Source organism: Ranitomeya imitator, chromosome 2, assembly GCF_032444005.1.
Source record: "Ranitomeya imitator isolate aRanImi1 chromosome 2, aRanImi1.pri, whole genome shotgun sequence".
NCBI lineage: Eukaryota > Metazoa > Chordata > Amphibia > Anura > Dendrobatidae > Ranitomeya > Ranitomeya imitator.
In genome coordinates, this window is record NC_091283.1 from 566233835 (window position 1) to 566251121 (window position 17287).

A 17287-nucleotide genomic window follows, 5' to 3' on the forward strand; every position below is an offset into this window, starting at 1 on the left:
TTTTTAAAAATATTTTTTAACATTACATTTTTTTACTATTGATGCCGCATAGGCAGCGTCAATAGTAAAAAGTTGGACACACAGGGTTAATAGCGGCGGTAACGGAGTACGTTACCCGCGGCATAACGCGGTCTGTTACCGCCGGCATTAACCCTGTGTTAGCGGTGACCGGAGGGGAGTATGCGAGCGACAGGAACTGCGGGGAGTAAGGAGTGGCCATTTTCTTCCGGACTGTGCCCGTCGCTGATTGGTCGCGGCAGCCATGACAGACAGCTGCCGAGACCAATCAGCGAATGAATAACAGTGGCAGAAGGACAGACGGAAGTGACCCTTAGACAATTAAATAGTAGATGCGGTAAGATTCTCCATCCGCCTGGTTTACTTGATCTTCGCTTTACGTTCTTTAATGTTAGGCACCGTTTTTTTTGTTTTTTTTTCTTCCAATGAGGGGCTATAAGGCACTTGGTTGCTGTTAATATATATAGAAACGCAGCCTGGCAGGACATTTTCCCATAGAGCGTGAGGGCACAATGAGCAAATAGACAGGATCTAATGGGTCCACAGTACCCAAGATCCAGGAGATCAGATCTCTCGCCTTCAGCCAGAAAGTTGAGATTATTGGGCAATACCAGAATTTGTGCGTTACTGACCCCTTTTCCCCCAAGCAGCTCTGGTAAGATGTAGAGGGGAAAAAAGTGATGCAAAATATGTGGTGTTCGATATATAAATGCATTAAAATGTTATTAGTTAGGATTATATAATCACTACAGTGACGTATCTGACTGCTGTATATTTCTAGCCGTGCTGAACCCACTTAAAATACCGATACATCGGAACTACCCAAAGTGATTGTGTCCCCGCAGCTCAATAACTTGAAGATTTATCCCTAGGACGATGTTTTCCCTGTTCATTATTTTTCTATATAAAAACTATTGTGCAACCTCTTGTTTTACTAATCCTGAGATTTAGGAAGGAAAGCTTTTCCTAGGAATGAAACGTTCATGAAGCTTTCAGAACGCCATGTACTTTACTAGAAATGCGGAAACAAATTGTTCTTTTTTTGATGCTGGTAATCACCTGTGATGCCTTTTCATATATGAGAGCAATCATCCAGCCTACGCGGCATTTAGAGGGAGAACTGAATAGAAAACCGTGTTCTCCTATACGCTGCGGGTTCATGTCGCCAGCTCAATCAGGTCTTGCCAGATATATGTTGGGGTCAAGGATCACTTTGAAGGGGCTGCACCGTCTGGGTAGCCCCTTACTAAACAAGGACCTACTGGTACCTAACCTTATCCCTTTGCTTCTGGCCACTGAAACCCCCAATGATCTAGTGTTATCACTGGACAAGTAGCAGGTCCCCTCTGCCTGAAAAAGATGTGTGCGCTTACCCTTTGGCTATGTGATCACCATGTCTTTTTCAAGCGGATTCTGCCTGGAACCCGCCTGAAAGCGCTCAATAACTTAAAAATAATGAATGTATCCACAGCAATGTCGAGACAACTTGCCAAGCACATGTTCCGTCTTTTAACTTCTTTAATTCACTTAAGGCTTTGAAAGCCATGAAATTGCTAAAATAAATGACCTTGCCTGTTTCCTGAGGCATCACTTTAATAACAATGTGAATACGCTGGTGTCTATAGGCGTGGAGTCCACGTACCCTTAGGGAGCAAACTGAGAGAAAAGAACAAAACCTACTTTCAACTTAAGGCCCTATTCACACATTGTACAGTCATGGCCAAAAGTATTGACACCCCTGCAATTCTGTCAGATAATACTCAGTTTCTTCCTGAAAATGATTGCAAACACAAATTATTTGGTATTATTATCTTCATTTAATTTGTCTTAAATGAAAAAACACAAGAGAATGAAGCGAAAAGCAAAACATTGATTATTTCACACAAAACTTCAAAAATGGGCCAGACAAAAGTATTGGCACCCTCAGCCTAATACTTGGTTGCACAACCTTTAGCCAAAATAACTGCGACCAACCGCTTCCGGTAACCATCAATGAGTTTCTTACAATGCTCTGCTGGAATTTTAGACCATTCTTCTTTGGCAAACTGCTCCAGGTCCCTGATATTTGAAGGGTGCCTTCTCCAAACTGCCATTTTTAGATCTCTCCACAGGTGTTCTATGGGATTCAGGTCTGGACTCATTGCTGGCCACCTTAGAAGTCTCCAGTGCTTTCTCTCAAACCATTTTCTAGTGCTTTTTGAAGTGTGTTTTGGGTCATTGTCCTACTGGAAGACCCATGACCTCTGAGGGAGACCCAGCTTTCTCACACTGGGCCCTACATTATGCTGCAAAATTTGTTGGTAGTCTTCAGACTGCATGCACATGGTCAAGCAGTCCCGTGCCAGAGGCAGCAAAGCAACCCCAAAACCTCATGGGACCTCCGCCATGTTTGACTGTAGGGACCGTGTTCTTTTCTTTGAATGCCTCTTTTTTTCTCCTGTAAACTCTATGTTGATGCCTTTGCCCAAAAAGCTCTACTTTTGTCTCATCTGACCAGAGAACATTCTTCCAAAACGTTTTAGGCTTTTTCAGGTAAGTTTTGGCAGACTCCAGCCTGGCTTTTTTAGGTCTCGGGGTAAGAAGTGGGGTCTTCCTGGGTCTCCTACCATACAGTCCCTTTTCATTCAGACGCCGACGGATAGTATCGGTTGACACTGTTGTACCCTCGGACTGCAGGGCAGCTTGAACTTGTTTGGATGTTAGTCGAAGTTCTTTATCCAACATCTGCACAATCTTGCGTTGAAATCTCTTGTCAATTTTTCTTTTCAGTCCACATCTAGGGAAGTTAGCCACAGTGCCATGGGCTTTAAACTTCTTGATGACACTGCGCACGGTAGACACAGGAACATTCAGGTCTTTGGAGATGGACTTGTAGCTTTGAGATTGCTCATGCTTCCTCACAATTTGGTTTCTCAAGTCCTCAGACAGTTCTTTGGTCTTCTTTCTTTTCTCCATGCTCAATGTGGTACACACAAGGACACAGGACAGAGGTTGAGTCAACTTTAATCCATGTCAACTGGCTGCAAGTGTGATTTAGTTATTGCCAACACCTGTTAGGTGCCACAGGTAAGTTACAGGTGCTGTTAATTACACAAATTAGAGAAGCATCACATGATTTTTCGAACAGTGCCAATACTTTTGTCCACCCCCTTTTTTATGTTTGATGTGGAATTATATCCAATTTGGCTTTAGGACAATTCTTTTTGTGTTTTTTTCATTTAAGACAAATTAAATAAAGATAATACCAAATTTGTGTTTGCAAGCATTTTCAGGAAGAAAATGAGTATTATTTGACAGAATTGCAGGGGTGTCAATACTTTAGGCTATGACTGTATTTTCACATGTGCAAAAAATGGCTGTTTTTCTTGATTGTGTTGAGTCTGTATTTCTTTGGGTTCATTTTTACCATTCATTTGTCTGTCTGACCCCAACCTGTTAGTAAATGATGACCAATAATGGAACCGCCCATTAAATTCTATGTACAGTGGCTTGCTGAAGTATTCACCCCTCTGGAATTTTTTGTTTCGCTAACTCACAACCTGGTGTTTTTGAGGGTTTGTATGAGTTCATGTAAAGAACATGCCTACAACTGTGAACATTTTGGTTTTATTTTTTCTGAAGCAAACTACAAATAGGACAAAATAACGTAAAACTTCAGTGTGCATAACTATTGACACTCCTAAAGGTAGTACTTTGTAGAGCCTCCTTTTGCAGCGATTACAGCTGCAGGTCACTTTGGCTAAGTTTCTGAGCTTTACTCACCTTGAATGTGAATTGTGCCCATTCCTCAATGCAAAACTGCTGCAGCTCCTTCCAAGTTAGATGGTTTCCTCTGGTGATCAGCAATCGTCAAGTCTGCCCACAGATTCTCAATTGGGTTAAGGTCTGAGCTTTGACTAGGCCACTCCAAAACATTTACACGTTTCCCCTTAAATAACTCAGGTGTTGCTATAGCAGTATGCTTTGGGTCATTGTCTTGTTGGAAGGTGAACCTATGTCCCAGTCTTCAATCACTGACAGAATGAAACCAGTTTTGCTCAAGAATATCCCTGTATTTCTCAACATCCATCTTCTCCTTGAATCGGATAATTTTCCCTGTCCCTGCTGTCGAAAACATACCCACAGCATGATACTGCCACCACCATGTTTCACTGTGTGGATGGTGTTCTTGGGGTGATGAGCTGTGTTGGTTTGGTATCAGACATTGTGTTTACCTTGGTGGCCAAAAAGTTAAATTTTGCTCTCCTCTGACCACAGCACCTTCCTCCATACATTTGGGGAGTGTCCCACATGTCTTTTGGCCTTACAATTTTTGTGTGTAAGTAAAATTAGGGCTTTTTTCTGCCCATTCTTCCATAAAGGCCATCTCTGAAGTGTACGGCTTATTGTGGTCGTATGGACAGATACTCAAATCTCTGCTTGGAACTCTGCAGATCCTTCAGTCTCTGTGCTGCTTCTCTGATTAATGTCCTCTTTGCCTGGGCTGCGAGCTTTGGTGGGCGGGCCTCTCTTGGCAGGTTTGTTGTGGTACTATGTTCTTTCCATGTGATTATGGATTTGATGGTGCTCTGGGGCTCCTCAGATATATATATATATATAATATTTTCACAACCCTGATTTGGACTTCCCAACAACTGACTTGTTTGGAGATCTCCTTGGTCTTCATGGTGTTTGGTTCGTGGTGCCTCTTGCTTAATGGTGTTGCAGCATCTGTGGCCTTTTAGAAATGGTGTGTATATACTGACAGATCATGTGACACTTAGATTGCACACAGGTGGACTTCCTGTCACTAAGCATGGGACTTATGAAGGTAATTGCTTGCTCCAGAAGTTTTTAGGGGCTTCATAGTAAAAGGTGTGAATACATATGCACATGTCAATTATTATTTATTTTATCACACTAACCTATTTCTCTTCCACTGCAGGTTCCTGACGTTCCTCACGATCCCGTCACCATGGTTCAGAAATACCAGTCACCCGTCCGGGTGTATAAATCCAGCTTTGAGTTAATTATGGCGGTAAGTCTTCATGCCCTATCTACTCATCACATGATAAATGGCCCTTGAGGTGCCAGCAGCTGGCATAGACTATCTGTATGCACTTTATTCACGTCGTTCTGCAGATTCTCCAGGCTCCCTATATTAATGTACATTTAATTGCATATACTATTAACATTTTCTGGGAGATGTCCAATACTATGCTCCATGAGCTGATGATTACTGTATCTACTACTGCCGAGTTATTTCTGTCCCAGCTCAAAATAATACAGGCGTTTAGCGTCTGCAGCCAAGATCTGGCTGCTTTGATGTCATGTAAATCCATCGTGCCGCCAGGAAAGTAGATTTGCAGAGCTTTTCACTTGGTTTTGAGACTACAAGGCCTTTTCCCTGTAATAATTTGCCATGAAAATCCCCTGCAGCTTTAGCACTGGGATTTTTCTCTATGCTGTACTCTTTAGGTGCCAGCGAAATGTGCTGCCTTTCTAAAATAGATTTTGATTATGTCCACGGTTTTCTGCTTTCTACTACGTGTTGTCGTATGTCACAATGAAAAAGGGGTTTTCTTTGTTTTTGTTTATTTATCCTCCCAGTAAAAGCACCGCTTTTCCCTAATGATTTTGCAGCTTGTTCTTATGTAATTGCTGACAGTAATTCTGTCCCATTTGGAAAAATCCCTCTAAATGAGAGTCGGTATACAATTTGGCTAACTGCAGCCGAAATGGCCAGTGATCACTATAAAAAGTGACTGTGGCCTCTGTTGGAGAAATGGGGGATAATGTGTTGGCCAGAGTTCTCCAGCGAAGGGTCTCGTTTTTGAAGTTCTTCACCTTGATGCGTATGGATGGATTTTGTTGTAATGGGATAACCAGTGCTGGCTTCACTTTGGCATATTTGCTGCTTCTGTTTCCTCTTGTTTGTAGCATGGGTCACACTCAGTAACAGACACCAGCATATTTTCTTACCCCTAGTACAGGGTCTGATTTTCTGCAGCCATTGTCACTCTTCTGTATCTCTTCTTGCATGTCTTGTCTTATGGGCCTTTTTTTACCTCCTATAGTTCTGTACAACCAAAAATATTGCTTGACTCCTCAAGTTTCAGATCACACGAGAAATATTTGATGGCATGTCCCAGGCAAAAAAAAAGCTGTTGGGAGTCTCGCCTTTTCAGATCCCTTACCAATCCTGAGAATGTTTTTTTTATTTTTCTCTTCATATCAGAAACTGCATCACTGCCCCGTTAAATGGCAGTGTTCACTGAATCTGCACCGTAGCCCTGCTATTCTCAGGATTGTGGTTGAAACCCCTTTAATAGTAATGAGCCACAAGTTTTCTGCTACCCCATCTGAGAGCTGTGTGATGTAGGGGGCAGAGACCATGATTCCAGCAATGTCTCACTTAGTAGGCTGCTTGCTGAAGTTTTTATAATCTCACTGTTTTCTCTGCTGCAGATCTGCTAGTTCTTGGAATGCTGAGCTCTGTATAACCCCCGCCTACATCACTGGCAGTTTTCTATGTACACTGTGCATAGGCAGCAAAAGTTAAATCAATGACATTGGTGGGGTTATACAGGGCTTATGAATATGGAGGTCTACATGGCAGAAAATGAACTAGTCCTCTATTTGTAATCTCCTGCTGATAAAATAGTTTTTATATAAAAATTACAGCTAGCAACCCAGTAAGTGACAAATCACTGGAATCGAGGCCTCTGCCCCTACATTATTCTGCTGTCCGACTAGGTGTCAACAAACTTGATGAGAAATTCCCTTAATACTGTGTAATTGTAGTGTATCGGGCGAGTAAATTATGCATAGTCTCCCATTAATGTGTGCAGTCATTCCTAGATCAACAGGGCAGGAAGGAACAATGGATGCTTTCCAGTTGTCTCACACTCTAATTTGTGAAGAATATTTCTGCGCACACATCATAATAAATGGAATCTTTTCTGTGGCGTTTGCCTTGGTCGTGCCTTTTATGAGTGGCACATTTTCCTACTTTGTATTCATAGGCTGCATTAGTCCTGCTTGCAGGTCGGTATTTGCAGATGTCATGGCTTTACTGACTGCACTGACGGGCTGCTTTTCATAAAACGTACTCTGATTGTGGTATGTGCAATTCACTATATGGGCGTTTGGAAATTCTTCAGAATCTGGAAATGTTTGTGGGTGGCTCAGGAAGTGGGCTGTGGGAGGCCGGGTTTAGTCTGTGAAGCCAGTGCATGTCAGCTGCTCTGCAGGCGCTCGCAGCACAGCCTGTTCTCACAATGCTTGCATCTGTGCTTCCTGACACCCTCCAAATAATGGGCGAGGTCACGTGATGTGTCATACCAGGAGATTTGGCATGACTCACATCGTGAAGGCAGTATGGGTGTAGTTCCTGTTCTCAGGATTGCGAATGTCCTCACCTTGCTGCTTTCGCTGACTTAATACTTTCATAATGCCCTATACCAGTGACGGACACTGACAGCTTTGGTTCTCCGATCAACAAGCTAGATTGCCCTCATTATTATCTCTCTCTCTCTCTCCGATCAACAAGCTAGATTGCCCTCATTATTATCTCTCTCTCTCTCTCTCTCTCTCTCTCTCTCTCTCTCTCTCTCTCTCTCTCTCTCTCTCTCTCTCTCTCTCTCTCTCTCTCTCTCTCTCTCTCTCTCTCTCTCTCTCTCTCTCTTCTCCCCCCCCCCCCCCCCCACACCCCCCAATAAAGGTATGGAATACTGTACTAGACTGCACTTTTCCATGCAACAGTATCATGTACAAGACATACTGCAGAGTGAGCCCCACACAGCTCTTCCTAAATATGTGCCCACACATAGCTTCCATTTTTACAGAAGGCACACACAGCCCCCTATATACAGCGCAGGAGCCCTCACACACAGCCCCCTATATACAGCGCAGGAGCCCACACACACAGCCCCCTAACCCTACATACAGAAACATCTAGTCTTTGCTGCGTGCACTGACTCTCCGCACAGCAGAAGTCACGTATTGACATCATCGCGTCTGCTGTCTGTCGCACATGCTGTGACTGGTGGAAGGAGTTGGTGGTTCCGTCTTCCACCATTATATTCACCACTATTTGCATCCTGAAGATGCAGATGGCGGTGAAATCTGGATGCAGGTTGGCCGTATAGTATGATCTGTGGACCAGTGTTTTTGGGCATTTGGCTATCAGATAGCCCGGTCCATTTGCCCCAATTTGCTCACGTCTGCTATATACAAGTTGTATACTAAGCTCTGTACTGGGTGTTATGTATTTTACTATGTGCACATATACAGTGTTATATGCACTGACCAGGCTGCAGGACCTCACATTATAATGTACACTGTGTTCCAAATTATTATGCAAATTGGATTTAAGATTCATAAAGATTTAATTTTTTTGTTTTTCAAATAAACTCGTGGATGTTAGTCTGTGTCAGGGCTCAATGGATCACTGAAATCAATCTTACACACATGTGATAATTCGTTTTCCAGGTGATTCTAATTAAAGGAAAACTACTTAAAAATTATGTTCCACATTATTAAGCAGGCCACAATTTTTAAGTAGCATGGAAAAGAAAAAGGATCTCTCTGCTGAAAAGCATCAACTAGTGCAATGCCTTGGTCAAGGGATGAAAACATGAGATATTTCCCGAAAATTTAAGCGTGATCATCCTACTATTAAGAGATTTGTGGCTGAATCTGAGCACAGACATGTTTGTGCTGATAAAGGCAGAATGAGGAAGGTTTCTGCCAGGCAAGTTCATCGGATTAAGAGAGCAGTTGCTAAAAAGCCATTACAAACCAGCAAACAGATATTTGAAGCTGCTGGTGCCTCTGAAGTCCCTCGAATCTCAAGGTGTAGGATCCTTCAAAGGCTTGCTTTGGTTCATAAACCTACTATTCGGCCACCCCTGAACAGTGTTTACAAGCCGACAGTTGCAGTGGGCCCAGACATACATGACGACTAATTTTCAAACAGTCTTGTTTACTGATGAGTGTGGAGCAACCCTGGATGGTCCAGATGGATGGAGTAGTGGATGGTTGGTGGAGGCCACAATGTCCCAACAAGGCTGCGATGTCAGAAAGGAGGTGGATTCATGATTTTGGGCCGGAATCATGGGGAAAACAGCTGGTAGGGCCCTTTAAGGTTCCTGAAGGTGTGAAAATGACCTCTGCAAAGTATATAGAGTTTCTGTCTGACAACTTTCTTCCATGGTATAAAAAGCAGAAATGTGCCTTCAGGAGCAAAATCATCATCATGCATGACAATGCACCATCTCATGCTGCAAAGAACACCTCTGAGTCATTGGCTGCTATGGGCATAAAAGGAGATAAACTCATGGTGTGGCCACCATCTTCACCTGACCTCAACCTTACAGAGAACCTTTGGAGTATCATCAAGCAAAAGATCTATGAGGGTTGGAGGCCATTCACATCAAAACAGCAGCTCTGGGAGGCGATTCTGACTTCATGCAAAGAAATACAAGCAGAAATTCTCCAAAACACCAAAAGTTCAATGGATGCAAGAATTGTGAAGGTGATATCAGAGAAGGGGTCCTATGTTAACATGTAACTTGGCCTGTTAGGATGTTTTGGAGTTAAATAGCTTTTTTGTTCAGTGAATGTGACCTCCTAATGCTGCAAATTCCACAAATGACCATTTTCTGTTCTTTACAACATATCAAATGTTTAGAAATTCTACTGCGCCTAATAATTTTGTGCATTTTGAGGTTTTAGTCATTTTGGAGATTATATTGTTATCATTGGGAGGTTTCTTCAATAAAATTCGATGTATAATCTAACGGGTGATGACTTTTATTAGACTGACTGTCATTTGCACTGACCATTTAGGAAAATCTGAGAAAAATGTAATTTGCATAATAATTTGAAACATAGTGTATATCTGATATATAATGCTGGATATCCTGGAGTTGGGCTCAGGGTCCCCTGGCTCTGCTGACCTCATCTCTCCGGTCACATACCTCCTGCCCCGGGCCCTTGGCTCTGCTGACCTCATCTCTACGGTCACATACCTCCTGCCCCACCCCCCTGGCTCTGCTGACCTCATCTCTCCGGTCACCTACCTCCGGCCCCTTGGCTCTGCTGACCTCATCTCTCCGGTCACATACCTCCTGCCCCGGCTCCATGGCTCTGCTGACCTCATCTCTCCTCTCCCGCAGAGTGAAACAGGCACGCAGGTAACGTCAGATAAGCAGACACACACAACCTGCAGTGTCTGCAATAGGGGGATGCCGGCCGGCACTTGTACACTTCTAATACAGTGCCGATGTACTGCAGCAGTAGAAAGCCAGGCACCTGACAGTACGCCCCTGCCTGCAAGGGCCCACCTCCGGGCCCCGGTGCAGCTGTATTGGTTGAACCGGCGGTAGGTCCTCCCCTGCCCTATACTCTGGTGCTCTGACCCCTATGGATGACACAGTACCATCTTAGCCTGTGGGGCAGCTCTGTTGTTAGTGGGGATAGGAGACTTAAGTATGGGACTCTCCACCAATGGACAGGCATTGTCTTGATGGGTCAACTACCGTACTTCACAATTTGCTTATTACCTGGTATTGAACATGTTAAAATCCTGATTACCCCACAGCAGCTGATGTTAGGATCTCCCCATTGACTTGATGTGATTAGAATTTTTTTTTCAGGACTGATCCCCTGCCACCAGTCTTTCTGATTTTCAGGGAATAGTTCAAACCTGACTGACTGGCGTTTTAGGCATGACGCATGATTGCACTTTTGGACCAACTGAAAAGCAGTGAAGCTTGCCAGGTCCAGTGATCCATCCAGCTTTAAGAGCAGCGCTCACAAGCTCTATAAAAAAGTGTTTGACTGCTCCTTGCTTAGCAGACCTCATAAACTGTAGGTGGCCGGTAACCTTAGCAATGAACAGAAGACTGTTAAATGAACAATCCGTTTTGAGTATGGAGAGGATTTTTAGTAAATTGTAAAGTTCCCTGTTTTTAGAAGCCCATTCCAGAACTTGAGGATAACGCTTTTTAAGGCGTGTGGATATGACTTTAGCAGTAATGGTCCCAGATTCTGAAGATCTGTCTTGTTTTGTTGTGGATTTGTTGAGGTTCTGGAACCCTAGGTGCATTCACTCTGGGTGACATCTCCAGGATTTCTCGGCTCGTGCAGCCCGGAGTTAGTCACGATTTCACTAATGCTCTGTTTTCTTCTCGTTGCTGACAATAGGAAGTTTCAGGGTAGGTCCAGCTGATGGGAAAGCTTAGCTGACTGACAACACAAGCAGAGCACTTGGGTTTCCGGCATGAGGACTCCTATGAGACTCCTCTATTGTAAGTTCCCCTGAGCTTCTGGCAGCTCTGCTAGTAAACATGGGAAGTGAACCATGTAACCTGTTCAGCACCATTCAAAAATGCTGTGTATTTTCTGACCTGTGTGAAAATGTAGACCAAGTCCTTCAGTTAGGCTACGGTCACATTAGCGTTTTGCGTGTTTGCGTCGGGCGACGCAGCGGCGACGCATGCGTCATGCGCCCCTATATTTAACATGGGGGACGCATGGACATGCGTTGTGCGACGCATGCATTTTTTTTGCCGCAAGCGTCGGGCACAGAAAACGCAACAAGTTGCATTTTTCTTGCGTCCAAAAACGACGCATGCGTCGCAAAACGCAGCGTTTTTGCGTGCGTTTTGGTGCGTTTTTATTTGCGTTGTGCGTTGCGTCACCGACACAGCGGCGCACAACGCAAATGTGAACGTAGCCTAAGTGACCAGGATTCTGTGGTTTGGACAGTCCTGTCTGAAGTCCTTCTACGCCAGCTTAGGCTTGGTTCTCGCTTATACAATGCTCCATGCTGATCACTATTTCAGGGTATGTCGAAATCTCCAAAAGTGGCAGTATGTTTTTTAGTTTTTTTTTGCTCCCCTGATTATTTGATTCATTTTTGTTTATTTTTTGTTTGTTTTTTTCGTTGGCCTTGGTTGCGTAGATATGGTTCTCTGTTTAGTACAAATTTATATGACCTTTTTAAAAGTTGGATATTTTTGTATACGGTTATAACTTTTAAGCAGTCTCTTGTTGTGATTCAGTTGGTCATCACCATCCACGGTTGCTCCATGTTGCAAGGTTTTGTGAGGAGCTTGGCAATCGTCACATGGTGCTTGAATGGTCATGATTATCTCCAGTTATGAGAAGCAGAAGCGCATAGTCTGGATTCCTTGTACATAACAATGCAAGTGGTAAGCAGGGCGGTTCATAAGCAGATATTGGCGCTTACACTTCATTTCTGGCCTTTGAAATGTCTACAATGTCTAATAAAATAATTGACACAGTCTGTGTACCTTACTAAACTGTTAGTATGAATAGATCATGTGTTTGCCGTGTGCATGGATCTGAAGTGGTGTACTAGAAATATGTAATCCCTGCAGAGGCACACAGCTGCGCTTTCGTCTTGCTGTATGGGGAGCTGGGACTGACCTGATTTAGATATATACGGGAAAAAATAGTTTTCTCTTTTAACTCCTTTACCCCCAAGGGTGGTTTGCACAGTAATGACCAGGCCAATTTTTACAATTCTGACCAATGTCCCTTTTATGAAGTAATAACTCTGGAACGCTTCAACGGATCTTGGCAATTCTTAGATTTTTTTTTTTCCCGTGACACATTGTACTTCATGTTAGTGGTATCATTACTTCGATATAACTTGAGTTTATTTGTATATATAAAAAAACAAAAACGGAAATTTGGTGCAAAATTTTCCAAATTTTCAAACTTTGACTTTTTATGCCAGTAAATCAGACATCATTAAATATGATATCGATCTCGCCAATCAGAGCTGGTCCTGGTGATGCTGACATTGCCAGGTAACAGCCTAGGATCGGTGCTGTCACAGCTCTAATCTTAGGCAGGTCACACCATGGCTGTGCCCTGTGATTGGCGCGATCGTTGTAATCGTCAATCGTGCCAATCAGAGTGGGTTCAGGCATGCTGCGTATTTTTCCGCGATGCAATTCTGCCACGGAAAAATCCGCAGCATTAGCACAGCATTGCGGAATCCCATTGAATTCAATGGACTGTGTTGTGTATGCGTTTTTGCCACGATTTCGTGGCAAAAAAATTCGGCAAAAATGCATACAATCCGCAGCGTGTGCACATAGCCTAAGATTATCATGAACGAACATTTGTGGAAACTTTAATGTTTCAGTGCAAATGCAAATAATCTCCACTTTTCATGAACCTACTGGCTCCTTCACATAGAATGAGCGCCATATATCCCCATTGTGACTTTAGTCGCATCTTATCAGTGCACAGTCTTGCTTGAGGTATATTATTGGCTAAAACTGTGTTGTTGTTTTTTTTAACTTTTGGGACTTTTTTTTTTCTTTAGTAGTCTACTGTTTTACTTATCTCAGCACTTAACGCAGCTGGTTATGATGAAGATGCAAACATACAAAATGCTAATACAGCGCTCTGTTCTTAATCTTGAAGATGCTGGCTTGACATTCGCAAAGTTTTTCCACCAACCCTTTTTTATCCTTTTTATAAGCTTGCTCAGACATGTTGATTTCAGATTAAGTCTGTAATGTTTTGTGTCCCCAGGCAGACATCAAAGATGACCATAATGTGGAGTATGAATAGGGAAAGAATGAAGTATACCGGTAGATGTGTATGAGTATATTAATTTGCAAATACATGCAATTTACTATGACTGCCTAATTATTACATTCATGAGAATAAAAGACCTTTTTTTTTAACTGCTAAAGCTTTTTTTTTTTTAAACCAAAGTTTGCTGTAAAGATCTTTGGTTGGGAATATCTCCTACAATCAATAGTCAGTGGAAAGACACAAGAAAAGGAAAACTTGGCACTGCCATATAGGTTATTTAAATTCTGTGATTCACTGGAAGTACGTTCTCTGAGGTCTGATTATGCCATCTAAGGCTATGTTCACACTTTGCAGATTCCACTGCGGATTTTTCCGCAGCAGAATTCCGAAATCCGCAGTGAAAACCCGTCGCGGTTTTTACTGCGGTTTCTTCTGCGGATTTTCATCTGCAGTTTTCTATTGGAGCAGGTGAAAATCCGCAGAAAAGAAGTGACATGCTGCGGAATGTAATCCGCAGCGTTTCCGCGCGGTTTTTTTCCGCAGCATGTGCACTGCGTTTTTTATTTACCATAGGTTTACATTGTTCTGTAAACTCATGGGAAACTGCTGCAGATCCGCAGCGGTCAAATCCGCTGCGGATCCGCAGCAAAATCCGCAAAGTGTGAATATAGCCTTATTCCACAAGGAGATGCTGACAATTTAAAAAAAAAAAAACGAAAACATTAGTTTATGAAACTAAGGATTTTTGGCATCACTCCCCAAAAGTAATAAAACTCTTATTAATTCATATTAAAAGCGAGATTCTAGGCAAAGACCATGTAACAACACGTGCAGGTGATGGCACCCACTGGAGCTTACACAGTCCTGAAAGTAAGTGGCAAGACATTACCCATACTACTTAAAATGCCCAGAATGCCTTTCCATCAATCGTAAGTTAGCAGTCAACGTATTTGGCACCTAATGAGTTAACACCCACTTTGACTTAATAAAAGTTATCAGATATTTTTTACTGAGGGCGTGAACTTATTTTCCTTGTATAAAGGTACCTTCACACATAACGATATCGTTGCTTTTTGTGACGTAGCAACGATATCGTTAAGGAAATCGTTCTGTGTGACAGCGACCAACGATCAGGCCCCTGCTGGGAGATCGTTGGTCGCTGAGGAAAGTCCAGAACTTTATTTCGTCGCTGGACTCCCTGCAGACATCGCTGGATCGGTGTGTGTGACACCGATTCAGCGATGTCTTCACTGGTAACCAGGGTAAACATCGGGTTACTAAGCGCAGGGCCGCGCTTAGTAACCCGATGTTTACCCTGGTTACCAGCGTAAAAGTAAAAAAAACAAACACTACATACTTACCTACCGCTGTCTGTCCCCGGCGCTGTGCTTCTCTGCTCTCCTCCTGCACTGGCTGTGAGCGTCGGTCAGCCGGAAAGCAGAGCGGTGATGTCACCGCTCTGCTTTCCGGCCGCTGTGCTCACAGCCAGTGCAGGAGGAGAGCAGAGAAGCACAGCGCTGTCGGTATCGCTGCAGCGTCGCTGAGTGTGAAGGTACCTTAAGTTGCCCTGTTATCAGCAGGCAGCAACACAGCAGAAAAAGAAAACACCCCCACTGTGACGTAGATTTCTCAATAATTGAGATGTAATGAAACAGTACTGATCTCTTGGACTAACGTCAAGCATGATTAGAAAACACAGATGACTAACACTTTTCAGATAATTCCAAGTGGAGGAAAGGCAGCACACCTGAGTTTAGTTGCGTGGCATTACAAACCCTTCCATAAGATCTCTCTAGTAGCACTGTCAGCTCTGCTGTAATTCTTCGCTTGTCCAAAGCTGTGTCAGTAATCTCACTTATGTCTATTGTCCTCAGAAGTTGCTTTCATAGACTATAAAATCTAGTCAATAGCTTCTGTGTCTATAGCTTCAGCCGAGCATTGACAAGTTCAAAACTTGTATGGATGCCATTAATAGGCTGTGCCCAAACATTCATCAGGAGGATTGATACACATCAAGTTTCTTCAAAAGCCTAAATCAATTAGATTACAGGAAGAAGAAAAATATGGGTGAATAATCCTGGTCCAACACAAGCGGTCTGTTTGCTAAGGAATCCCTTCCTATAACTGTCCTTTTTAACCCCTTTCTGACATCGGACGTACTATCCCGTCGAGGTGGGGTGGGCCCCTATGACCACGGACGGGATAGTGCGTCCAGCGCGATCGGCGGCGCTCACGGGGGGAGTGCGGCCGATCGCGGCCGGGTGTCAGCTGCCTATCGCAGCTGACATCCGGCACTATGTGCCAGGAGCGGTCACGGACCGCCCCCGGCACATTAACCCCTGGCACACTGCGATCAAAGACACCGGCGGTGCAGGGAAGCATCGCGCAGGGAGGGGGCTCCCTGCGGGCTTCCCTGAGCCCCCCGCAGCAACGCGATGTGATCGCCTGCTCCCTGCCTGCTCCAGACCAGGATCCAAGATGGCCGCGGATCCGGGTCCTGCAGGGAGGGAGGTGGCTTCACAGAGCCTGCTCAGAGCAGGCACTGTGAAGGCTGCAGCGCTGCATGTCAGATCAGTGATCTGACAGTGTGCTGTGCACACTGTCAGATCACTGATCTGTCGTCACAGATCAGTGGGACAAAGTAAAAAAGTAAAAAAAAATTTTTCCAAATGTGTAAAAAAAAAAAAAAAAAAAAATATTCCTAAATAATGAAAAAATATATATATATTATTCCCATAAATACATTTCTTTATCTAAATAAATAAAAAACAATAAAAGTACATATATTTAGTATCGCCGCATCCGTAACGGCCCGACCTATAAAACTGGCCCACTAGTTAACCCCTTCAGTAAACACCGTAAGAAAAAAAAAAAAAGAGGCAAAAAACAACGCTTTATTATCATACTGCCGAACAAAAAGTGGAATAACACGCGATCAAAAGGACAGATATAAATAACCATGGTACCGCTGAAAGCGTCATCTTGTCCCGCAAAAAACGAGCCGCCATACAGCATCATCGGCAAAAAAATAAAGTTATAGTCCTGAGAATAAAGCGATGCAAAAATAATTATTTTTTCTATAAAATAGTTTTTATCGTATAAAAGCGCCAAAACATAAAAAAATGATATAAATGAGATATCGCTGTAATCATACTGACCCGACGAATAAAACTGCTTTATCAATTTTACCAAACGCGGAACGGTATAAACGCCTCACCCAAAAGAAATTCATGAATAGCTGGTTTTTGGTCATTCTGCCTCACAAAAATCGGAATAAAAAGCGATCAAAAAATGTCACATGCCCGAAAATGTTACCAATAAAAACGTCAACTCGTCCCGCAAAAAACAAGACCTCACATGACTCTGTGGACCAAAATATGGAAAAATTATAGCTCTCAAAATGTGGTAACGCAAAAAATATTTTTTGCAATAAAAAGCGTCTTTCAGTGTGTGTGTGCCAATCATAAAAATACGCTAAAAAACCCACTATAAAAGTAAATCAAACCCCCCTTCATCACCCTCTTAGTTAAAGAAAAATCAAAAAAATGTATTTATTTCCATTTTCACGTTAGGGCTAGGGTTAGGGCTAAGGTTAGGGTTAGGGCTAGGGTTAGGGCTTGGGCTACAGTTTGGGTTGGGGCTAAAGTTACAGTTAGGGTTTAGATTACATTTACAGTTGGGAATAGGGTTGGGATTAGGGTTA

The 17287-nt window shown here is 43.2% G+C and overlaps 1 protein-coding gene across 1 annotated transcript in view; it reads left to right on the forward strand.

Annotated features, from left to right (window-relative positions):
• The window catches only part of SEC14L1 (SEC14 like lipid binding 1), a 58232-nt gene that overhangs the window by 10298 nt on the left and 30647 nt on the right, over positions 1–17287 (forward strand). Inside the window, exon 3 of the mRNA XM_069752114.1 lies at positions 4943–5035. Coding sequence (XP_069608215.1) covers positions 4973–5035 — 63 coding nt within the window. The 5' untranslated portion in view covers positions 4943–4972. The remainder of the gene's footprint in view (positions 1–4942; positions 5036–17287) is intronic.